Source organism: Piliocolobus tephrosceles, chromosome 3, assembly GCF_002776525.5.
Source record: "Piliocolobus tephrosceles isolate RC106 chromosome 3, ASM277652v3, whole genome shotgun sequence".
Lineage (NCBI taxonomy): Eukaryota > Metazoa > Chordata > Mammalia > Primates > Cercopithecidae > Piliocolobus > Piliocolobus tephrosceles.
In genome coordinates this window covers 100,291,106-100,317,282 of record NC_045436.1, presented here as the reverse complement: position 1 = coordinate 100,317,282, position 26,177 = coordinate 100,291,106, and the positions used below count along the sequence as shown (strand labels likewise).

At 35.6% G+C, this 26,177-nt stretch overlaps 1 protein-coding gene across 3 annotated transcripts in view; it reads left to right on the top strand.

The window, feature by feature from the left end:
• Window positions 1-26,177, top strand: part of PRDM5 (PR/SET domain 5) — a 232,686-nt gene that overhangs the window by 134,346 nt on the left and 72,163 nt on the right. For all 3 annotated transcript variants that reach the window (XM_023220054.3, XM_023220053.3, XM_023220055.3), the window contains exons 10-12: window positions 610-703; window positions 4,416-4,576; window positions 8,495-8,588. In XM_023220054.3, coding sequence (XP_023075822.1) covers window positions 610-703; window positions 4,416-4,576; window positions 8,495-8,588 — 349 coding nt within the window. The remainder of the gene's footprint in view (window positions 1-609; window positions 704-4,415; window positions 4,577-8,494; window positions 8,589-26,177) is intronic.

Genomic DNA, 26,177 nt, shown 5'->3' with positions numbered 1-26,177 from the left:
TTACTGTTGTAATTAAGTGAAATGATTTATGTAAAGTGTTTAGAATAGCATTTGACACAAATTAAATATTTAATGAATGTTAATTAGAGTTAATTATAACGTAAGTGCTCTAGTGTACTTTAGGGAAAAGCAGCACCTAGGACTAAAATTATTTGAACTGATTCAGTGAAGTTGAGAGAAAAGGGTGAAAACAATTTTTCTTTTAATAATTTCCTTTATCTATATTGCAAATGTTGTACCAGCAGAGTAAAAGCCTGGCCAGTGATAGAGGAGGCTTAGTTCTCAGAGAAAGTACACACAGTTTCACTGCAAAGTCGGCCCTGAGAAATCTCAGTGTGTATTCAGATTAGCAGTTTGAGATAATAGGAATAATTGTTTTTACCATTTATCAAATTAATAATTAATGTGAGCATTTGAAAGTGATTTTTCCTTTTGCAAATGCAGCACATTTGTCTTTACAATTTTATGGTGGAAGAATGGCACTAGAAGAAACAGATACCGTCCACCTTCCCTTCTTTCGTCTTTAGCATCATGAATCCAACCTCCACTCATCCATTGTAATGACTGGTTGATTCTAGATCCTCCTGACCCAGTGTCTTTCCTCTGCAGACCCACTCTGAGGAGAGACCGTTCCAATGTGAAGAATGTAAAGCTTTGTTTCGGACCCCATTTTCTTTGCAGAGACACCTGCTAATACATAACAGTAAGTCATGATTCAGGCAGTTGAGAACATAAGGAATTATCTCATACTTCGTTCTTATAACCTTTGAGAATGTAGACATCCCAAAGGTGTGCCTGTAAGTATTTATATAATCTGACTTTAAATGTAAGAAAGACCGAAAATTCTGCCTTTCACCTTTTTTCCCTTTAGATTTGCTTTATTTTTCCACAGTAATATTAATTATTTTATGAGATATTTTATTTTATATAATTTCTTCCCATTACTTAAAGTTTGTATATAAAAGCATATTCCATATTCAGGAAGATATCTGAGTTTTGTTTTGAAACATGATTTTGTTTCCTTTCAAATATAATGATTAAGGAAACATGTCAGACTTTAAAATATGGAGATATGTGGCATAGTTTTATGAGTTCACAAACTTTTCAAGTTGAAAAGGATCAGAGTGTACATCTAATCTGACACCTTAATTTGAGGGGGATACAAAATATTGAAGCTCTGAAGCACCATGACATACTCAAGATTTCACAGCGCAAGGAGTAGCAAACAGGTCCGTGATTGGTGCTTTTCTTACTTACCGCTGCCTGAGATTTCTTCTTTTGTCAATGGCAATTTTTTTCTTTTGCAGTAATTTTATACATAACACACCTTGAGGTGCATTTCCTACTTGCTACTGTCTCAGATTCCTTCTTTTTGAAGTCGCATTCTTTTTCTTTCTGATTAAGTTTCATACATACGCACCATAAAAGTCTAACGCCTCCACTCAGAGCTCTTTTTACAACACCACAGAATGTCCAGTTCTATCACTAAAGGATATCACTTTATTGAAAGAACATGTTATTGCCAAGCTGAGTTTTAAAGTGGATTCTCTGTTTAGACGCTGAAGTAGCCAGAAACTTACTACAGTACTATATCTAAAAGTAACGGAAAAATTGTGTACCGTGGGTAATATTTACTCTTCTTACTTTTAATTTAATTAACTTAATCAGTAGAAAATCCTCTATAAACATTAAGTTCCTACTGCAGCTTAAACTTTTAATATTCCTGAGGAAAGAAAAAATAATTAATTTTGACAGTTGGTTATACAGAGGCAGTATCTTGGAGAAATTTTCTCTGGTCAAGTGTTCAAAATGCAAAATAATAAAGATACTAAGTTTTCTTAAAATAAGTATTGAGTGGTAATGATTCTGATGAAATGCAATTTGCTTCCTGTTAAGAAAAGGTAGTGTTATGCTCTCAGGCCGTTCTGCATTCAGCTTATAGGTCTAAAGAAGTTATTAGCACAACTTACCATTTTTCTTATTAAAAAGAACATGTTTAAAAATAAAATTTGTTGTGCAATTGCAGGAATTTCTATTTCATTGCCAGTTTGATTTAGAAAAATAACTATTATGAGATGAATGAATGTTAGAATAGAGATTTGGACAAGTAAACCTCATTCACGCTATTGAAATATGGCTAAATTTGACTTGATGCTTGGGAAATTTTGCTTGGGAATGATGAAATTTTATTTCTAATGACAGCAAGGAATTCTTAACAGAAGTAATCTACCACCTTTGCTTTCAGTTTTTTGGTTCTCATTCACTTGAGAAAATAGGATTAAAGTGACTATGTGTAGACTGTGCTGTGGAGTATGTATTTAATATGATGTTGATCAGCACATTAATCACAGGCTTTATGAAGTTGCATCATGACATTTGGCCAGGAAAATCAACTTTGGTAATTGAGTGAGTAAATGAGTTATTTAAGGGAAATAAAGTTAGACATCAATTAGTGAAAAGAATGGGAACACCAGAAATGGCTAAAATAGGACAAAATACTAGGTTTTGTCTTATACAATATGAAAATTAAAACCCATTTATTTAACTTTAAAATATGAAAGCTGTTGTTAGAAATTTACATCAGCTTTCTGGCTCAAAATGTGAAGAATAACTTGTAATAATTTTGGGAATTATTGCTATTTCCCAATATGCTGAAAACCAAAAGGCAAGTTGCTGGCTAGCTTGTAGGTACTAAGATAGGGAAAAATTCTTATAAATTTAACACGAAGAAATCTGCAATTAAAGTATGAAAGAAGGAAGGTAAGGACTTCCTTGCTATAGCTTGATGAGATTTTGTACAGGGACCAACATTTTTGTTCACTTGGTAGTTTTAATGAAAATGCTTTGATAGGAGCAATCTTAGAGGTTTTATAAAAACATCTCTTTCAGTACCTGAATAGATTTGATATTAACATTAATGTTTACAGTCTTATATCAATTGATATTTCCTTATGCTATCACTGATTATACATCTTGTACAAACAGAATGTTTAAATGAAACGAAAAGAATAAAGATAAAGTAGTTTACAAAAATAGTACTCTGCAACAAAAACGCACAAATAAACAAAGCTCTCAGAATCCACACTGTTCATGCATTGTGTGGATGTGACTTTGTTTCAGACATTAAATGTCAACAGGACTCTAAGAGACTTTAAGTTAGAAAGGGATAATTCTATTTAGAAAGACAAAGATAAGGTAATTTTTCTTTTCCTTTTCTCCTCCTTTTTGTCCCTCCCTCCATCCTTCCTTTCTTCCTTCCTTTCATGTAAAAAAATAATAAGGTCTTTACATTTCTAAATTTGGTGCTAGTTATGGTGGAAGGAATTTAGAAGAGCTTGGCTAAAATTGAGATAATCTCTTACTTAGATATAGAAATTTAATTATTCTTAATTTTGCCTTGTTATCAATACAATATAGGAATCTATGCTAATATGACAGTTTTCTAAAAAAGGAAATTATATTCAAATACTAGTCTGTCTTGTTTATTTAGTCACATGCTACATACATTTTATACTGTATTGTTATTAAACATTGTGTTCTAATTGTGCACGTTCATGGCTGTAATTGTACTTAAAATGACCACTAAAACTTAGGCCTATGTGTTAAGAAGAACTATAAAAATAGCGTTATATGAAAGTTAGAAAGTACCATAAGATTTCTATATGTAGTTTCTGAGGTTGTTTTCCCCTCAGCCCCAGGCTGGATAATGAGAAGAAAGTGAAATACCCAGGGTGGCTGCTAGTCTTCATCTTCCTATCCAAATTTAATTCCTCTCTGAAAGACCCCCATCCCTCAAAGTCTTGGAGACTTTGTACAACTGCCCAAGGACTGAATCAGGGAGCCTCCAGTCCAGGTTCCTGAGTCAGTACTGAGGAAGCAGGGGCATTGTAACCCTTTCCCCCTCCCAGAATGGGAGGGCCTGAGTTCTGATGCACACCCTCTGCCCTCAGGAGTTTTCCTCCTCAGCTCTCTACCTACGATCCAGTTCTGCCTATTATCTATTCACAGGAAGTTATAGGGACAGTGGTGGGATTTGAGGGGACTTTGGGAGGGGCCCAAAGGCAACTCACCTTGCTTGACAGAGGCCTTGTGTCACTGGAATCTATTTACCTCAAATCCCAGCCCCTGCTGCAGAAGTGCATACTTTTTAAAAATGTTCATGGTAACTTTGAGAATTCTGCTAATTCAGCCCCCACATTTTCCAGTTGAGAAGACTGAAGATGTAAGATGAAAGGACTTCGGCCCGGTCACACAGTGAATTAGCAGATAATGGAACTGAAATTTGTTTTAAAAAAGGTTACATTCTTAGAGCTACAAAGCCAACGTTTTGGAGAAAGCAACTAAGTCTGGCATACATGGGAGGAAATCAATAGGACCCTGCTATTGCTTCTTAAATGTTTCTCTTTGTTTCTAAGGTGAGAGGACTTTCAAGTGCCATCACTGCGATGCTACCTTTAAGAGGAAGGATACATTAAATGTTCATGTCCAGGTGGTTCATGAAAGACACAAGAAGTATAGGTGTGAGCTATGTAATAAAGCCTTTGTTACACCTTCAGTGCTTAGAAGTCATAAGAAAGTAAGTGGAAGTCTTCTGTTAGTTTGAACGGATTACATATTTAAGCAGTATGGGTATATATGTTAACTATCATGTGATAATTATATATTAATCTATCAAAATATTTACTCAAAATGACAAATGTGTGATTTCTATCAGCTCTTCAGACAATGTTCGCTTTCTGCATCTTTCAGGATAGACCTATTTTTTTTCCATGAATGAGAACCTGAGTTAGATGGAGACTCTTCATAACCCATAGCTTTGCTGATAGGTGGTTTCTAAAAAGTACTCAATGAGCAGGAGCTTATCAATTTTTATTTTTATTTTTTGGTTAATGTAGGCTGTTTCTTTCAAAGAAATATGAGTAGTACTTTAATAATTTTATTTTTTCAAAGTGAATTCTTATGTTTATTGGCAAGTTAATAGACTGAGCCCTTTTGGTATTGGGATGGTCTTTGATCTTTACATCTCTAGAGCACAGGGACGTTTGTGGTACGGAATGGGGACTCAATAAATTTTTGCTTAACTCAAAGAAAGTGTTCATATAATGATTTGGAGGTTATATTTTTTTGTGTTGCGCTACTTGGGTAATTACCTTAAGGGAATCGAGTTTATTTTTTACTTGCCCAATAATGCATTTTAAAGTATATATTTTAAATAGTAAAACTTGTATTGTAACAAATACACTTAAAGGTTTTAATGCTGACTTTTTTCCTTATTTTGGAGACAGAGTCTCGCTCTGTTGCCCAGGCTATAGTGCAGTGGCGTCATCATAGCTTACTGTATCCTAGAACACCTGGGCTCAAGTGATCCTCCTGTGGAAACCTCCTGAGTAGCTGAGACTACAGTCATGTCTTACCATGCCCAGCTAATTTTTTTACATTTTTGTAGAGACAGGGTCTTGCTATGTTGCCCAGGATGGTCTTGAACTCCTGGGCTCAAGCCATCCTCCCATCTCAGTCTCTGAAAGTGCTGGAATTACGGGCATGAGCCACTGCACTCAGGCGGTGTTAACTTTAGAAGTAACCATGAAGTATGGTAGTTTTCTGCCATTAGTATATGATACTGAATGAATGTGAAGAAATAACTCCTGCTTCAGTATCTTATCTATCCTTAATACAACTGTTTCAAAAGGATTGAATTGAGTAACTTTCTTTTCCTGAATTTTTTTAATATTTAATTTTTATGGGTAATAGTAGTTGTAGTTATATACAGGAGATATTTTATATATATATTATTTTATTTGTTTGTTTGTTTGTTTGAGTCAGAGTCTTACTCTGTCACCCAGGCTGGAGTGCAGTGATGCCATCTTGGCTCTCTGCAACCTCTGCCTCCTGGGTTCAAGCAATTCTTGAGCCTCAGCCTCCCAAGTAGCTGGGAGTATAAGTGCCTACTATCACGCCTGGCTAATGTTTTGTATTTTTAGTAGAGATGGGGTTTCACCATGCTGGCCAGGCTGGTGTAGAACTCTTGACCTCAAGTGATGTGCCCACCTTGGGTTCTCAAAGTGCTGCGATTATAGGCATGAGCCACTGTAAACAGCCTGAGATATTATATTTTGATACAGGTATTCAGTGTATAATAATCACATCTAGGGTATATGGGTTCCTGTATTTTTAATGCTGAGTAATAATGATATTATCTGTTTTTTTTTTTTGTTTAGATCTCTGAATAAAATAGTCTTTCAACTTTCTTCGCTTGAATTACTTTTTGCATGAATTTAACACATTTTTTGTTGTCTTTCAATAAATAAAGGAAAATTATAGTGAGCTTTCAAGAGAGTTTACCATGTCTGCAATAATAGTCACACAGTATATTTTGTATTGTGTTACTCATTTTAATCTCATAAATTTATTCAGTATTGTTCTTAAAGTGAGCTGTTTCCATGCTTTCTTATTCATATTTAAGGTAGTTTAGTATTATACCTTTAATGTCTTTTGAAACTAGCTAACCAAAATTGGAACCTTATGATAGCTATATTTTTGAGTTAAATGAAAGGAATATTTTAATCTTTTTCATTAATATAACCCTAATATCCTTTAGTTTGGAACTTCTTCGGTTTGGAACCAATGACAGTCATATAAATGAACAATGAAATACATAGCAGCAAAAGGAATGCTGTGAGTTTATGAATAAATTACAAATAGATTAGTAATTACCTGTTTGGAATAATTCAATGCTCTAACTGTATATATATAATTTCTAAACAACCTTACACTAATGAAGGACAAATTGGCATACTTTACCCCTTCTGTCAGAGAATGAAAAGAAGAGAGATCAAAAATAAAATAAAATAAAATAAAAGAAGAGAGGTCTGTTATATGTTAAAATGTTATATATTTTACTTTAGATTGAACCATAATGTGGACCAGGGGAGTAAAGGCTCTTACTGAAGTGTAAAGATATATAACTCTTTTGTATATCAGCTTGTAGTAAAAATGGAAAGTTAAGTGCTTGCCAAATACAAAATCCAGGAGATGCCTGTTTTACACAGTGTTGTTGGCTAGCATGGTAGTTGATTAGGCTGTGTTTTTCAAACTTGAGTATAATATAAATTGTTTCAAGGAAAAAAAAACAAAAGACACTGATACTGACTAAGGTCTTTAGTTTATAGCTCTTTAAAAATTGTAAACATGATAGTACATATCCAAATACACATTTTAATACAAATTGCAAATTTGCAAATTAAATATTAATAAGGCTGCAAAGTCAGTTACATTAACGTTAACAATTTAATATGGAAGATGAAAATGTTTTGCTATGGTGATGGTTCTTTGATGTTGTCAAGTGATGAGATAATTGCCCCACCCCTTTTTCTCTATGACAGCCAGTGTTCTCTTCTGAGAAACGTCATTAAAAAAAAACTTTTTCTGTTCTTTTTTCATTAGTTTATGGCAGTTCAGATACTACTTGACTACTTGTTAGGAATTTGTTCTTAAGAACAAAGGCAAACATAGGCCCTGGAAGCTCTGTTTTGTGATTGTAACCTAGATGATTGTAACCTAGACGATAAAATTAATACTTTTATTAATTTTTTGGTTACATTGAAAAAAAATTCTAAAAGTAGTCTTAGAAAGAATGTGTACATACCTGAAGGAATTGCTTTCACCTCCCTTCTTCCCCGATCTCTTAAGTTTGAGAAACACTGAGACTTGAGAAGTAGCTCTGATCCTTCATTAATTGGAATTATCTGTTTTTATGTTGGGAGCAAAATTGGTCTCTTGATGAGACTGTGGGGCCAGTTTAAAATGCACAATCTTCCTCCTCCTTTGGGGAGGGGTCACTCTTTTCTCTTTGAACTCTCCAGCATTTATCGAAACTTGCTTTTTAACTATACTTACCTTTCCTCACGTGATTGTTTATACCTAGATTAAAGGCATGTTGAGGGCAGAAATATGCTTTCAAATTGCTCAGTTACCACCTGCTGATTTTAAGGGTCAAATCAGATTTATATTCCTTTTTGCTTTGCAGTAAAACCAGTCTAGTCAAACAGCATAACACAAGTAACAGATGACTTTGTTAAGATTAATTCTGTCCTCAAGAGTTAAATACACACAAAGAATGTGAAAAATCCTTCAAATGAAGTGTTTCTTGGCAGCTGGGAAGGGTAGCTATAGCCCTATTTTGATTATGTGGTTTTGCTAGAATATACTGGTTTTGTATAATTTAATCATTTTTGGTTGGGGCTCCATGAGGGCTTAAAAAAGTAAACTGCAGAACGATTTTGAAATTAACACTAATGCATGATTCTAAGGCATTTTTTTTTTTTGAGCCAATGGGAATATCCATCATAAATTGTTTAAAATCTCATTGTGAAATTAAATCATTTTAATGAAATGTAATCCTAGAAAATAAGGATTTACTATTGTCAGAGGCATTTAATCATCTTTACCTAATTCTTTGTATTTATCCTTAGCCTTTTTATCCCTTTCCATTTAGACACATACAGGAGAAAAGGAGAAAATCTGTCCATATTGTGGCCAGAAATTTGCCAGCAGTGGTACACTCCGAGTTCATATCCGGAGCCACACAGGTATGGAGACTGTAATTGGACTAGTGATAAAAACCACTTAGAGAAATCACATGCTTCCAAGACAGGAAATATTGTAATAGTACAAATATCTTCCAGATTAAGAATTAATCTTGGCTGTTTTCTCTCTCTTAAAGCATTGTAAAATCCAGTTTTTTCATCTAGAAGAATTTAAAATAAGTATATTTTCTCAAACTAAGTAAAACATCAAAAGTGGAAATAATGTTTTTAATGTTTGGTTGTGATATAACTGTGATTAACTTCTATGTGATTCTAATGGATGGAATTAGAGAATAACAGTTTCACTTTATATAGATAGTTAAGGGCATCGACTTGATTTATAATCCCTCCTGTAACTCACGTCAAATGTGGCCTTTTTACCTTGGAATGTTGCATGAATGCTCTAGGATTTATTGGATACCAGGGTAGGTGCTGTGAATGAATATCTGTTATGCCACGGACTGCTTCCTAAAGATCCCCTTCTTTTCTTACCACTTCTGTGTAATTTCTCCAATGAAAGAAAGCTGTGCCCTAGTGGAGGTTGAATGAACAACTGAATATACTTGAAAGAACCTTGTCTGGATCCTACCTATCACGTAGATAAGCCCTTGAAAAAGACTTGAAAGAATACTATTAATATTGATAACCAGATGATTTTACACTAGTCTGAAAACTTTATTCAGTAGCTCAACTCTAATTATATGGAGAACCATGTGACTGGATTATACAGCTGAAGTTTCCTCTTCAAGGGCTGTAGTATTTGACTTTCTTTACCTTTGTATCCCCGGTACATAGCTCCATGTCTAGCATAATAACTGTATTGTCAATGGAGAAACGTTAAAGTAGGCCAAAGAATCAATACAGTGAAAATTAGATATAGGTGGAGAAAGGGACACCCTTGGAGCATAATTTTTAATTTTCTGACTAAAGCTTAAAGACATATGATCAGTTTAGTATTTGTTATCTTAGAATAGGTACTTAAATACTTTTAAATGAAACACATAACCAAGAACAGATAGCTGTGGAATAACAGGTGCTCTAAAGAAGAAAAGGAAGGTTTTTCTTAATTAGAAGTCATCTAGAGAAAGTGAGCCTTTTAGGATCAAGTGTCGCAGAAGCAGAGAGCCGCAAAATGAAAAGCAGAGGGCAGCACATGGGAATGAGAAGCAGAGAACCATGTTGAGGGCAGATGTACTTAAAATTTTGCCAACGACCGGTTGGTACTGATGGTACAGAAGTAAAGAACTAATGAAGAGGGACCAGAGAGAGTTTTGAAGTTCCTGGCCAGCACGGCAGTCTAGTGGTATAATCTTTGATGTCACTGGGCAGCACTCTTTTATGTGTATTTGTGGCTGTATGGAGTTAGGCCGGAGTAAGGGCAAGGGCGAAATCAACAGCCCTTCACTCTGATATCAGTAATTCTTAGAAGATATCTTTGTGCCATACTTAGATTTAGTTTGCTTAGCAGATTTCATGCTGTATTAGTGTGCATGTACGTTTAGTTTGTGTATGAGAAGAGGGCAAGTAGGGAATAGGAAACTTGTATTATATGTACACATCAGAATAGTCAGTTTATGGTAATGCCCCAAGACATGATGTAATTGTGTTATGTTTGGTATAGTGTGTTTTTAAAAGGCAGGGACTTACATTGTTCAGAATGTATTAAGACATAGCTACCAGCACAGAAAGGATGAACCCAATCCAGTAGAACCCTTGATTGTTCAAAATAATTCCATCCTTGAAGATATTGTATGCCTGCATTTTATTTTACTCATAGTATGGCTAGGCAGTGGAGAAGAACAAAGCACTTACACTAGTAATTTCTCCTAAAATTTTAATTATTATTATCCTCTATAAAATTACAATAATAAGATTTTTAGAGTTGCAAGAATTCTCTCTGATAAAAATTATAAAATATATGTCATGGTTTTTATTATCTTATGTTCTATATTATGTATAAAGTATATTCTAAACTCCAAATCACTTTATGTATCATTTGGTTATTTATTGTGTACATGGGTTGGGGCCAAATGTTGTACAGATTCTGGCCTATTAAATTTGGCTTCTGATCAAGAGAACTGGTCATCTAAATTGAGACAGCAGTGGTAAGGCACAATGAACCTACACATACAATTTGATTGATAGATAAAGAAATTATATGTGTGTGTGTGTATCTGTGTGTATATATATGTGTGTGTGTGTATATATATATATAGAGAGAGAGAGAGAGAGAGACAGGGACAGAGAGAGGGAGAAAGTGGTGTATGTGTTTGTAGGTCCACACAGAAACTATAATTCTAATTGTCTATCTAGTTATTTACTTATCTATCTAGTTATTTACATATTTTTCTGTTTAAAATAAAACTTACTATACTTTCTCATTTTACAGTTCTTCTTTGGGTTATTTTGATGTCAAGCCTATGCCCTCATTGACCACTGCCTAGCAGTGTGACTGATGTTGTGTTGGAAGTGGTTGGTGGCTGGCATCTGGGCCTCCATAACAGCCCTGGCACAAATTTGTTTTCCTGCATGGACAAATGATGCTTTCGCTTCCCTTTTATTTGCTTTGTCCTGTCCCTCAAATGATAAGCATCCATTTGCCCTCCCAGGCAGTTCTGTAACCACATAGTTTTATGCAGTTATTTCACTAGTATGACAGCAGAGCTCCGAATGTTTTGATTCTGTAAATTCAGTGTTTTCTTCTCCCTGCATTACTTTTCCTTATGAAGTCACCTGGTTTTATTCAGCTGTTTTTCAGTGCTAGGTGTAGCACTTTATGGATGTGCTATCACATGATGAAGGTGATGGTCACGACCTATTCTTCAAGAAGTATTTAGTTATACATTATTTAGAGAGGACACAATGAAGTGGCAAGGACCACGAGTGAAGGCAGGGTGGGGACAGTCAGGAGAGGACAGCTGATGCAGCCTCTGTGGAGCAGTGTTCTTTGGATCAGTGATGCTCATGTTGTGGCCTCATCACCCCGTACCACTCTTAAAAATAATCGAGGATTCTGGAAAGCTTTTGTTCATGTGGGTTATATCTATAACTATTTGCCATATTAGAAATTAAAGCTGTTTACCATATTAGAAAATTTAAAAATGTTTACTTGTTAATTTACTAAAAATAACAATATTATACCCATTACATGTTAGAATATATATTTTTATAGAAAATACCTGCATTTTCTAGAAATCATTCAGTGTGAAAGGAGAAGTTGTTTTACATTTCTGAAAGTCTGTCTGGTTTAAGAGGAGACAGCTGGATTCTCATATCTGTTTCTTCACTCATCCTGCTGCAGTAGCTTTTGATTGCAGCAGGATGCAGAATTTGAAGAAAATCTGGCCTCATGGATATGTAGTTAGAAGGGGAAAGTATTTTAATAGTTGTCAAATAATTTTGGATGTTATTACAGTGGATGATATTACCATGGATATTATTCCTGCACTAAAACTCGAAAAGGGCTAGTGTTTTTAAAGGCTTACTGTTGTGTGGAACCTAAAATTATCTCAGTGAGTTTTGCCTATTCTGTGACAGTAGAATCAGTTGATCTGTGTTGCAATTCGAATGATCTTTTACCCATGCATGATTCTGTAACATCATCATGTTACAGATAACTTGGAAAATATTGGCTCACTAAGTTATGCAGATCTTTTATGTTTTACATTACTTAGAGGAAGAACGTTTTATCTTATTCAGGGGATGATATGTTAATATCATTGCTGATCTCATTACATAGCCTAAATATTCAGAAGCCTTCAAGCACTTGGGAGCATTCTAAATTTTGCTTGACTGCTATAATTCCTATATTTCCTAACAGTTCCTATCGTTTCCTTTTTTCTTTATTTTTTTCAATGACAGGCTCACTACTTTTATATTCAAAGAACAAATGTTCACAAAATGTTTAATAACCATAATTTGTCTATCAGTCATTTTGCTTCATATAAAAATGGTGTTCTATGAAAAAAACTGCCAGGTCAGCTCGCAACTCAGTCACTCAAGTGCTTTTCCTTGAGACAACTTTCATACATCAGCATGTGTTACAAGTGCTTTCTGCTTAATTTCCAAATATTAAAAAGATGATACACAAAGGCTAGAATGTAATAAATACATTTATTTAAACATATTAATATGTTTTGCTTAATCACATATGTTCTCAAGTGAAACTGGCATTCATTTCTACTGTGAGTTGTGACTGTGAAGACTACAGTGACTAGTATTACAAATTGAGGTCACTAGCAGTTACCAGTTTTACTCACCATTACTTTTATGCCATTAGAGTAAATGTCAACATGGTGAAAAAGACAAATAACATAATAGTAATATTATGAAAGTGGTTTTGACCTTGCAGACCTTGTAAAGAGTCTTGGTGATTCCCAGGAGTACTCAGGCCATATTTGGGGAACAGATACTCTTGAAGGGCCTCCTGGCCAATGATAAATACCTAGGAAAAAGCAATTTGTGTGAAATATGTGTTGGCCCCTGTGAATAAGAACCCAGCTGACAGAGGCTATTCTGTTTAACTGGGGCCATTTCTCTCACTTGATTTCTCAGACTGGTATTGCTTCCAACTGTTGCTGCGGCATTCTTGATAATAAATTTTCAAGCTTTTGCCACAGCTGCTGCTGCTGCCACTGCAACATGTTAATGTCTATTGGCATTGCCTTTGCTGCAAAAGTCGGTTGATAAGTAGGTTTGCCAACTTTGACTCTACTTTTGCATAGGAATTGTTCACTGTTGGGCTGATGTTATTATGTTTAGGACTGTAACTAGAAAAACATTAAGACTTTCTAAATTTGGGCTTACTTGTAGATATGTTCTAGAATTCAACTCCAAAACCTGCCTGCAGATAGCAAAAGATAGAAATTTGATAAAAGATCATCGTATCAGTAATGTTTTTGCTGATATTTGAAATTATGTAGTTAGGGTTCAGGGGACTCTGAGTTCTCATGAGATTGAATAACTTTTCCCGCCTAGAGAGTTGCCATGATTAGTAGAAACAGGTCTCAGTGTGTTTCCTGTTATACCCTCCTCTGCCATGGGAGTCAGTCTTGCATAATGGAAACAGCAGGGGCTTTGGGACGCTGGCTTGAGTTCAAATCCTAGCCCCCACCACTAGCTAGTCATATACTTTTGAGCGAATTTCTTCATGTCTCTAAGTTCTGTTTTACATTGTACATTTTTGTGAAGAATAAATGAAATCATGTATGTAAAATACTTAGTGCTAGTTCATAGTAGATGGCCAGTTCATTGTCATAAGTATAATTTCTAAAATTCTTATATAATATCACTCCTTGTTAAGACTACTTTTTCAAAGTTAAATGAATTGTGTTTATTAATATACCATGGCAAGCCTTTACTGAATGATATAACCTCTTATATTATTTTCTACTTTTCTTCTTAGGTTTATTTACAGGACATCATACTGAGAATTTTCATGTTCAATACCTTTCCCTTTTATTTCTTCCAACTTTATTAAGATCTTAAATTGCTGAATATGCTGAAATTTTCATAACTTAGTTTTGTAGATAAAATCTTGGTTGACTATTGATAAGGAATTGACTTAATATCATGGTGTTTCGCATACTTTTAATCATGGAATTTTCTTAATATATTAATTTGGGGGAAATGCATTTTAGATGGCTATGTTGCTGATTAACTAAGACTTTTTTTTTTTTTAAGGCTAAGCATTCTTTTTAATACATGTTTAAATGGAAACTCAGTTGAAAAAATATTTTTGATGGTATTTAAAATTCTGAACTGTGTATGTCCCACCAATTTTTTCCTTGAAATTAAACCATAGTAACCTCCAAAATACAGTTGATAAATGGTTTGCCTTGCCACATAAAACCTTATCCTTGGCTTTTAATATTTGTACTGCCTTATTTATTAGGCATAAATCCAAAGTATGCTTGATTCCTAAGTCTGAAAAGAGGTTACAGGCAACAATGTTTGTTTTATAAAAAGAACATTGTTATGTTCCTTGAAAAACTGTTTATAGTGGCAAAAAATTGGAAAAGATCCCACATATTTAACAATGAAAGAACTCATAATTTATGGTATATCCATAAACTGGACTATTATGTAGGTAATAAGAGTGATATGGATATATACTAATTAACATGAAAAGAAATGAGAAAGGTAAGTTACAAAAACAGAAGGATATATTTTTGTAAGAATAAAGCATTTGTATTTAAAAAACTGAAAAGTTATCTACTAAATTATTAACTGCTTTTATTTCTATATGTTATAAATATGGTTAGTTTAATTTTCTTTATGATTTTCTGTTTTCTAATTTTTATAATAATTTCTGTTGTATAATACAAATATTTAGTGTGTATATCATGATTGTGCAAGTAATTGTTATTATAAGATTTGTGCTAAAATACTTAGGTGTGAAACTTCTCTGCATCTTATTCTCAAATGGAGAAAGCAAATTTGGTGAAATGTTAATAAATATTAAACCTAAGTGAGTTTACACAGTGTTCACTGTACTATTCTTTCAACATTTCCTCATGTTTGAAATTTTCATATTTAAAAATAAATAGGGGTCAGGTGCGGTGGCTCACACCTGTAATCTCAGCACTTTGGGAGGTCGAGGTGGGCAGATCACTTGAGGTAAGGAGTTTGAGACCAGCCTGGCCAATGTGGCAAAACCCCGTCTCTACTGAAAATACAAAAATTAGCCATGGTGGTGGGTGCCTGTAATCCCAGCTACTTGGGAGACTGAGGTGGGAGAACCGCTTGGACCTGGAAGGCGGAGGTTGCAGTGAACCGAGATCACGCCACTGCAGTCCGGCCTGGGCTACAGAATGAGACTCGACCTCAAAAAATAAACAAATAAATAAATGAATAAGGATGTTTTATTCCAATGAGAGCAACCGTGTAGATGCAGCTGCCACTTAAGTGGACCAGAGAACTGTTTCTTCAACATCTAGCTTCATAGCTTAAGTCTTGTGCATGTCTCTGCCAGAGCCTGATTCTTTCAACAGGAAGACTTCTATTCCCTAAATATAAGCAGACATTTTGTTGTTTTGTTTTTGTTTTCTTACAGTTATACTGCTTAGAGAAGCAGTCTTCTGAAGAAGCTGAATGTCATTATTTCATGCTTCATACATCTTGAGGATGCTAGATTTATCTTCTTTTTTTTTATTATTATACTTTAAGTTCTAGGGTACATGTGCATAACATGCAGGTTTGTTACATATGTATACTTGTGCCATGTTGGTGTGCTGCACCCATCAACTCGTCAGCACCCATCAATTCGTCATTTATATCAGGTATAACTCCCAATGCAATCCCTCTCCCCTCCCCCCTCCCCTTGATAGGCCCCGATGTGTGATGTTCCCCTTCCCGAGTCCAAGTGATCTCATTGTTCAGTTCTGACCTATGAGTGAGAACATGCGGTGTTTGGTTTTCTGTTCTTGTGATAGTTTGTTAAGAATGATGATTTCCAGCTGCATCCATGTCCCTACAAAGGACGCAAACTCATCCTTTTTTATGGCTGCATAATATTCCATGGTGTATATGTGCCACATTTTCTTAATCCAGTCTGTCACTGATGGACATTTGGGTTGATTCCAAGTCGTTGCTATTGTGAATAGTGCCGCAATAAACATACGTGTGCATGTGTCTTTATAGCAGCATGATTTATAATCCTTTGGGTATATACCCAGTAGTGGGATGGCTGGGTCATATGGTACATCTAGTTCTAGATCCTTGAGGAATTGCCATACTGTTTTCCATAATGGTTGAACTAGTTTACAATCCCACCAACAGTGTAAAAGTGTTCCGATTTCTCCACATCCTCTCCAGCACCTGTTGTTTCCTGACTTTTTAATGATTGCCAAATTCATAAAGCAAGTCCTTAGAGACTTACAAAGAGACTTAGACTCCCATACAATAATATTGGGAGACTTCAACACTCCACTGTCAACATTAGACAGATCAACGAGACAGAAAGTTAACAAGGATATCTAGGAATTGAACTCATCTCTGCACCAAGCGGACCTAATAGACATCTATAGAACTCTCCACCCCAAATCAACAGAATATACATTCCTCTCAGCACCACATCACACTTATTCCAAAATTGACCACATAATTGGAAGTAAAGCACTCCTTAGCAAATGTAAAAGAACAGAAATTATAACAAACTGTCTCTCAGACCACAGTGCAATCAAACTAGAACTCAGGACTAAGAAACTCAATCAAAACCGCTCAACTACATGGAAACTGAACAACCTGCTCCTGAATGCCTACTGGGTACATAACGAAATGAAGGCAGAAATAAAGACGTTCTTTGAAACCAATGAGAACAAAGATACAACATACCAGAATCTCTGGGACACATTTAAAGCAGTGTGTAGAGGGAAATTTATAGCACTAAATGCCCACAAGAGAAAGCTGGAAAGATCTAAAATTGACACTCTAACATCACAATTAAAAGAACTGGAGAAGGAAGAGCAAATACATTCAAAAGCTGGCAGAAGGCAAGAAATAACTAAGATCAGAGCAGAACTGAAGGAGATAGAGACACAAAAAACCCTCCAAAAAATCAATGAATCCAGGAGTTGGTTTTTTGAAAAAATCAACAAAATTGACAGACCGCTAGCAAGACTAATAAAGAAGAAAAGAGAGAAAAATCAAATAGACGCAATAAAAAATGATAAAGGGGATATCACCACCGACCCCACAGAAATACAAACTACCATCAGAGAATACTATAAACACCTCTATGCAAATAAACTATAAGATCTAGAAGAAATGGATAATTTCCTGGACATACTCTTCCAAGACTAAACCAGGAAGAAGTTGAATCCCTCAATAGACCAATAGCAGGCTCTGAAATTGAGGCAATAATTAATAGCCTACCAACCAAAAAAAGTCCAGGACCAGATGGATTCACAGCTGAATTCTACCAGAGGTACAAGGAGGAGCTGGTACCATTCCTTCTGAAACTATTCCAATCAATAGAAAACGAGGGAATCCTCCCTGACTCATTTTATGAGGCCAACATCATCCTGATACCAAAGCCTGGCAGAGACACAACAAAAAAAGAGAATTTTAGACCAATCTCCCTGATGAACATCGATGCAAACATCCTCAATAAAATACTGGCAAACCGGATTCAGCAGCACATCAAAAAGCTTATCTACCATGATCAAGTGGGCTTCATCCCTGGGATGCAAGGCTGGTTCAACATTCGCAAATCAATCAACGTAATCCAGCATATAAACAGAACCAAAGACAAGAACCACATGATTAGCTCAATAGATGCAGAAAAGGCTTTTGACAAAATTCAACAGCCCTTCATGCTAAAAACGCTCAACAAATTCGGTATTGATGGAACGTACCTCAAAATAATAAGAGCTATTTATGACAAACCCACAGCCAATATCATACTGAATGGGCAAAAACTAGAAAAATTCCCTTTGAAAACTGGCACAAGACAGGGATGCCCTCTCTCACCACTCCTATTCAACATAGTGTTGGAAGTTCTGACTAGGGCAATCAGGCAAGAGAAAGAAATAAAGGGTATCCAGTTAGGAAAAGAAGAAGTCAAATTGTCCCTGTTTGCAGATGACATGATTATATATTTAGAAAACCCCATTGTCTCAGCCCAAAATCTCCTTAAGCTGATAAGCAACTTCAGCAAAGTCTCAGGATACAAAATTAATGTGCAAAAATCACAAGCATTCTTATACACCAATAACAGACAAACAGAGAGCCAAATCATGAATGAACTTCCATTCACAATTGCTTCAAAGAGAATAAAATACCTAGGAATCCAACTTACAAGGGATGTAAAGGACCTCTTCAAGGAGAACTACAAACCACTGCTCAGTGAAATCAAAGAGGACACAAACAAATGGAAGAACATACCATGCTCATGGATAGGAAGAATCAATATCATGAAAATGGCCATACTGCCCAAGGTTATTTATAAATTCAATGCCATCCCCATCAAGCTACCAATGAGTTTCTTCACCGAATTGGAAAAAACTGCTTTAAAGTTCATATGGAACCAAAAAAGAGCCCGCATTGCCAAGACAATCCTAAGCCAAAAGAACAAAGCTGGAGGCATCATGCTACCTGACTTCAAACTATACTGCAAGGCTACAATAACCAAAACAGCATGGTACTGGTACCAAAACAGAGATATAGACCAATGGAACAGAACAGAGTCCTCAGAAATAATACCAGATAGCCATCTGATCTTTGACAAACCTGAGAGAAACAAGAAATGGGGAAAGGATTCCCTATTTAATAAATGGTGCTGGGAAAATTGGCTAGCCATAAGTAGAAAGCTGAAACTGGATCCTTTCCTTACTCCTTATACGAAGATTAATTCAAGATAGATTAGAGACTTAAATGTTAGACCTAATACCATAAAAACCCTAGAAGAAAACCTAGGTAGTATCATTCAGGACATAGGCATGGGCAAGGACTTCATGTCTAAAACACCAAAAGGAACGGCAGCAAAAGCAAAAATTGACAAATGGGATCTAATTAAACTAAAGAGCTTCTGCACAGCAAAAGAAACTACCATCAGAGTGAACAGGCAACCTACAGAATGGGAGAACATTTTTGCAATCTACTCATCTGACAAAGGGCTAATATCCAGAACCTACAAAGAACTCAAACAAATTTACAAGAAAAAACAAACAACCCCATCCAAAAGTGGGGAAAGGATATGAACAGACATTTCTCAAAAGAAGACATTCATACAGCCAACAGACACATGAAAAAGTGCTCATCATCACTTGCCATCAGATAAATGCAAATCAAAACCACAATGAGATACCATCTGACACCAGTTAGAATAGATTTATCTTCTTGAAAAAGGAATCCCACAAAATTTGCTCTTCTCATGGGTTTTTCAGACATTTTCTTTGAAATGCACTGGAAAGTATTTGTCAGCCTTAGAAAAGAAGTTTTAAAGAATTGATAAAAAGGCTCACTGGGTCATTTTATTATCCTACTTAAACACTTTCAGTGACTTCCCCTTGCCTTGTACAAAATGAATGCCCTAGACTTTTCTCATGAGACTTATCAACTACTGACCCTTCACTGTTTACATTCCAGACTGCTTACTGGCCGCCTTTCACTTTTCTCCAGTCTCCAATTACGTGTTACTTTCTTCTTGATGTGTTGCCTGACCTGTCCGCTACCCCTGCCTTGTTAGGTCAGCATATCCATGCTCCTTTACTCTCCTCAGCACAGCCTGCTTCCAATTGCCTGTACCTGTGGTCATCTTCAGTAGTCTGTGGGTTCTCAGTTTTCTTAGGGCCATGCCCATAACTGATACCTTACTTTTTACCATTCAGCACGCTGTCTGGCTTAGAAAGAGAACTTGTGAATGCTTGTTCAATAGATAAAATAACTTACAAGTGGGTTGCAGTACCTGTATGATAGTAAAAAGATGCATGGGTTCAGAGTGAGAAGTTCCAGATTTGAATACAAATTTAGTTGACCATAGAATCATTTTTTCATATACTACTTAGAAAAATCCATAGCATTCACTTTGAGAAGTGCTGATGTTAAAGAAGAAAATGCTACACTTCCCAATCTATGAGCTGGGCCCACCCACATTTGCTTTCCTTTCCATTTTTTATCCTGTTGCTTTGTCATGTAATTGGTGGGAAACCGTATAACAGATGATCGTTAATAACATGGTTCAAGATCTAACTCACTAGTGCCCATAAAGTTACAGTGCTTAAATGAGGGAATAAAGAACAACATGTGGTTAACCAGCACCAAACTTCCTGTTTGATTTCAGCTTGGAGTTTCCTAGTTTTTAAAGTTTCTCATTAGAAAGAACATAGAGGAAATTGGTCCTGACAAATGCCCTGTTTTGTTTGACAAGGGCAAGTCTGTGCTATTGGAGCTGGAATAATTACAAACAATTGTGTAAGTACATTATAGTCTTTTGCAGTTGTGTAGCAAATCTCATCTAGTAGAGCTCTGGGGGCTCTCATTTTTTATTATATATAAATACCATTACACTGTACTTTGCTTATCAGCTTCCCATGAATAGATTCTAAGCTGAAGGACAGGACAGATCAGACTCACCTCTTTAATCTTTAAATTTGTTGAAAGAAGAAAGTTCTCTCAAATATCGTATCTAAATTAATCCTTTCACAGCCATTGAAAGGATTCAGCCATTTCTAGGACTATTCTCATTTTCTATATGACGAAGCTCAGATTCAGAGAAGCAAATGACCTGTCCACTATCAAGGTAATAAAACACAAGTCTTTTGGCTTCAAATTCTGTTTTAAGTTGTCTCTTTTTTTTTTCTATATAGCTATTATAATTACCACAAGAATTACAGAAATTGTATAAGCCCCCCATTATAAAAGGTGAGGAAATAAAAGTCTTATATCATTTAGTACTATGAAAGTTTTATGCTTTAGAGCCAAATGATGCTTTTATTTATTGATTGATCTTTTCTCATTGTTTTAGTCTGTTCTCACCCTGCTATTAAAGATATACCCAAGACTGGGTAACTTACAGAGGAAAGAGGTTTAATGGACTCACAGTTCCACATGGCTAAGGAGGCCTCACTATCATGGCAAAGGCAAAGGAGGAGCAAAGTCACATTTTACATGGTGGCAGGCAACAGAGCATGTGCAGGGGAACTCCCCTTTATAAAGCCATCAGATTTTGTGACACTTGTTCACTATCACAAGAACAGCACAGCAAAGATCACCCTGTGATTTAATTATTTCCCACTGGGTCCCTCCCATGACCCATGGGAATTGTGGGAGCTACAATTTGAGATTTGGATGGGGACACAGACAAACCATATCACATATTGACTTGTTCATTTTCTCCTAGTCAAGCTTTATAGTGGGCAGTAACATACAGAGGAAATAATGATTAAATTATATTTACTAAATTTCCCTTTTTTTATTTCTAGGAAATGGTTGCTAATTGGCAGTTGGACCTTTGAATATACTGCAATGTGATGAGATTTTTATGGAGTTAGTCTTTTAATTCCATACCAAGTATGCCTGAAGGTGTCAGTTTAATTTTGTTTTTATAGTATTTAAACTGTCCATCAATAATTTGGGAAATCAAATCTCTTTTTTATGATATCAAATAACACTTAGTTTTATGAAGAGGAAATAGGACTCCAGTTTATGGTTTTTCCTTCCAATTTGCCAGTTGGTGTTTTTCAGCATTTCCTGTTCAGTACAGTGACAGTATTCTTTTATGGAACATTAAAGGCAGTCTCCTTCATACATATTAATGTTTCTAAAACAAGTGTTTTTGTTAATTGGCTCAGGACTAATGGTCATTCTACAAGACAGTGATAAATTAGCTATTGGATTATTACCTGTTACTTGTGGGAGGAATTTTAGTATTTATGTTTTTATTTTTTGTTGATAGTGTCTAAAATTAAAAACATCCTCCACTTTCTTCATTTTATGATTGATTTTGTCCTTCACTACCTTAAATAAACAACTGGTTGTATCCTTGCTTCCCCTTCGTTCCGTTCTGCATCCTCCTTCTCCCCCCTTGTTCCCATTACCACCATTTTGTAGTCTCACAAGACTTTGTTTTTTTCCATTAACTTTGAAAATGTTGTTTTTCACAAATCTTGTATCTACCTTCTAAAGTCCATTTATTCTGCACAGTTTGGTAATTAGAATGAGAATGTGGCAAGTGTGCACAAGGCATCTGCTTTTTTACAATAAAAAAATAATATTCTTGACTTTAGAATAGAAAGGAGTTTCAGCAATCTAGTTCAAGCCTCTTATTTGAACTAATGCCCAGCAAAGTGCAATGATTTGCCTAAGGTCATAAAACTTGTATGTGGTTCAGCTAGAACTAAACCGAGGCTTAAGCTTTTTCCAATATATCACATTACTGATATTTTTATTTCTTATTCTTTGACATACCCCTTGACCCCTCCTATTACTCTTGAACATACCATAGAACTACATACACTCCTTTCATCATATTTGACAATATTTTGTTTTTGATATATCAACCAATTGAAGATAACTTTAGCATAGAAACTATAGTTTGTTACCTATGGTCAACTGAGAACTTAACTCCAGCTATGGAGAAACTTTCCTACCATAAAATTTGTATTTGTAATACATTGTTATTTAATGCCACCTTTATATCCAGAGTGTTGATTCTGGAGTCAGATTACGGGCTTCAAACTCCATTCTATTTATTTCCTTCTTGAATGAACATTAATGAGCCGGTTAATTTCCTTGAAGCTTAGTTTCCTCATCTCTGATAAATGGAATAATAATAGCCCCAGCTGGGTGCGGTGGCTCATGCCTGTAATCCCAGCACTTTGGGAGGCCGAGGTGGGGGATCACCTGAAGTCAGGTGTTCGAAAGCAGTCTGGCCAACGTGGTGAAACCCTATCTCTACTAAAAATACAAAAATTAGCTGGGCGTGGTGGTGCACACCTGTAATCCCAGCTACTCATGAGGCTGAGGCAGGAGAATCGCTTGAACCCAGGTGGTGGAGGTTGCAGTGAGCTGAGATCATGCCGTTGCACTCCAGCCTGGGCGATAGAGTGAAACTCTGCCAAAAAAAAGAAAAAAAAAGAAAAAAGAAAAAGTCCCAACTGCATAGTGTTGTTTTGAGGAACAAATGAAGATATAAATAACTTTGCATAGTGCCTGCACAATGTAAACATGTGATACTGTGAGCTATTGCTGCTAGCGTTGCTGATGTGTTTCTGTATTTAGTCACAGGTGTTCATACTCCCTTGATACACTGTTTGACCCTCTATTCCCAGTGTCATCATGCTTATCTTTTCATAAACTTTAGCTGCAGAATATAGATCATCTATAGAGTATAGATGAGGGTTTGCTGTCAAACAGGGCTGGTTTGGGGTGAGTGAATGTGCATGTACAGTGTGTTGTTGTCATCTTCATTGAAGGGGAATGTTCAGGATTGTGCCTGGTGGGCGGCTCTGTGATTTATCATCTGGCTTCCTATGCTGGAACAACAGACATGGCACTCTGTGGGTCAGCTGAAATAGTAGGGCACAGTCTCCTGTTGGTTTATAGCTTCTTAGGGTCAGTGAGAGCTGAGGTTAATTCAGCAAGGGAATCCACAGACTGTGACATGAATTCCATCAGTTGTTCATAAATTATGGAAGAAATTCTAGGAACTGCTTTTGGGTTTTTAAAGCTCTGGGCCAGAAGGTTAATTACTTGCCTACAGTTCCAACCAGCTTTCTATGTTAATAGATACCGGCTGTGTAGGCCCTTCTGTTCCAGGCTGGCTTGCACGTTGTCATTTGAATATAGTAATAAATCACTGTCTTAGGAAATACGTCATTTTTTGGATAAATACCTGTGATCAACTTAGAAATAAAGAATCAGTATATTACTATTTTATCGTATTTGGATTTTAACCACTGCTTTTCTTTTTTCTTGAATGCTTTTTTAAAGGAAATAATTTATTCTTTTTAGAATATTTGTCCAACATTATAAAAACAGTAGCTTTAAATAATTATAAGTAATTATAGAGCAATAATAAAATTATTTAAAAATAGATGATTACTGAATTGTAAACACAAATGAAAATTTAAACATTTTAAAACAACATTTTAACACATTTTTAATAAGAATTAGATGACCTCTATATGTTGAGAGAGAACCGATTTTGCTATATTTATTTTCTAAGTGTCTCATTACTAACATTAAACCAAATCAAATATTCTCTTACCTGCAGATAATCTAAGAGTTGACGGAAACATTGAGTAGAATTGATCTAGAAATACATGATTTCCTTAGCATCACACTTCAAAAGCTTCAGGTTTTCCCCAAAAAATGTTTGAATGGGATTTTCTTGTAAACAAAGTCTTGAACTGCATGTTTTTTGATGTCCCAGTGTTATAGTGGCACTTTAAATAATTTCTGATCCACAACCACATCGATGGAATGTACCCTTTCTTCCACTGTTTTTTTTTTTTTTCTTTTTTCTATAATCAGCTCCTACTCAATTGATTTTGGGTTAATGACAAGTATGTCTAACAACTTAAGAGACAGACATTCATTTTGGCTTTTGTTAGTAATATGATTATCTATTTTTTCTTTCTTCAAATATATCAAAGGCCCTAATTTTTTAATGTAAAAATTATAGTGCTATGTCAAAGTTTGTTATAGGTTGGATTAAGGGGCACAGAGTGACAAGTGAGGGAGTGGCATTTGTCCTGGAATATAATGCTATGAACAATAAGCAAATGAATTAATAATATCATCGCTGAGACTAATAAGATAGATCATTTAAAATATACTATCATTTACATAGTCCATGTCTTCATTTTTTTGGTATACTGGAATCCTCAAAAATGGGCATGGCCTAGGCCACAGTTTACATCAACTGTTTGAACAGCTTTATCTATTGGTAAATTATTAGATAATATTAATGGCATACCTCTATTAAACTTGCATCACCAACGTTTTTCTTTTGGAGAATAAAAGATTTGATTTCCTCTAATTTGTGCTTTCTTCTGCTGTTGCTACTATTTTTTCACCCCAGAATAACTCTCTGTGTTGTTCTTCTGCAAATCGGCACTGTGCTTCTAGGCTGGGGAAGGTTTTATATCTTCTCTAGTTTTATGGGAGAGAGAATAATTTTATGGGTTTCTTGCTACTCAATATTACATACTCTTGATACTTCCTTGCTGGCACTATTTATGGGAAACTGCTCTGTGTGCAGGCACCAAAGGTTTAACTGCTTAGTTACTCCATGGCCACGGTTCACCAACTATACTCATAAATATTGGGTTAAATAAAACTTTGGTAGAAATTCCTAAAAATAGAAGACTACTGGGTGAAATGATTGATAATTTTCTCACCAAATTCTGACTCCCTAACAACAAAACCAGATCGATGATGAAGAACACTCCTTCCCTGACTGAAATTGTTCCCTGCCATCGCAGTGTGGGACACTCAGGGAAGAGTTTCTGTTTGGGGGTCAGAACCTTGAAAACTTGGCCAGTGTCTGGATTGTTCAGACCTTTCTGCCGTTTGTGGAACAGTCCCCTTGCTTTTGCCAGCACTCACATCAAGACCCTTTCTTGTCTGTGGTCTTGCTCCCTTAGACAAGTCACATGGAATGGGGGTCATTTATACACCTGGTTGGCTAAGCAAGAGCATCCTTAGTAGGGAATCTTTTACTTTCACTTCATTAACTTGCCTCTTTTCGTTCTGCATCTCATATTCTTCTTTTTAAAATTTTCATCAGTAAATTTCGCATTTTGTTTTGCCCTCAATAAATTCACCCAATCTGGCTTTATGATTTCCAACTGAAAAGTTTGTGAGCACATGGCTCTCCTTTTTTTTTTCCTTCTTCCCAATGAACCTCACGTCCTTTGAGTTGGAATCTCTTCAGAAATGAGGGAGGGATACTGTGGCTGTAAGATTCTTAAGGTAAATAATTCATGGAAACAGATTTTGAAAAACAGACTCCATTTGTTTTGAATCAGATGAAAAAACTGTTTTGAGAAGTAAAGTTTCTCTTAGTTGATTTTTACATTTTATTGCCCACTTTCTTACAACTGTAAACTCTTTTAAGCTTTTAAAAGTAGAAGATCTGTAAATATT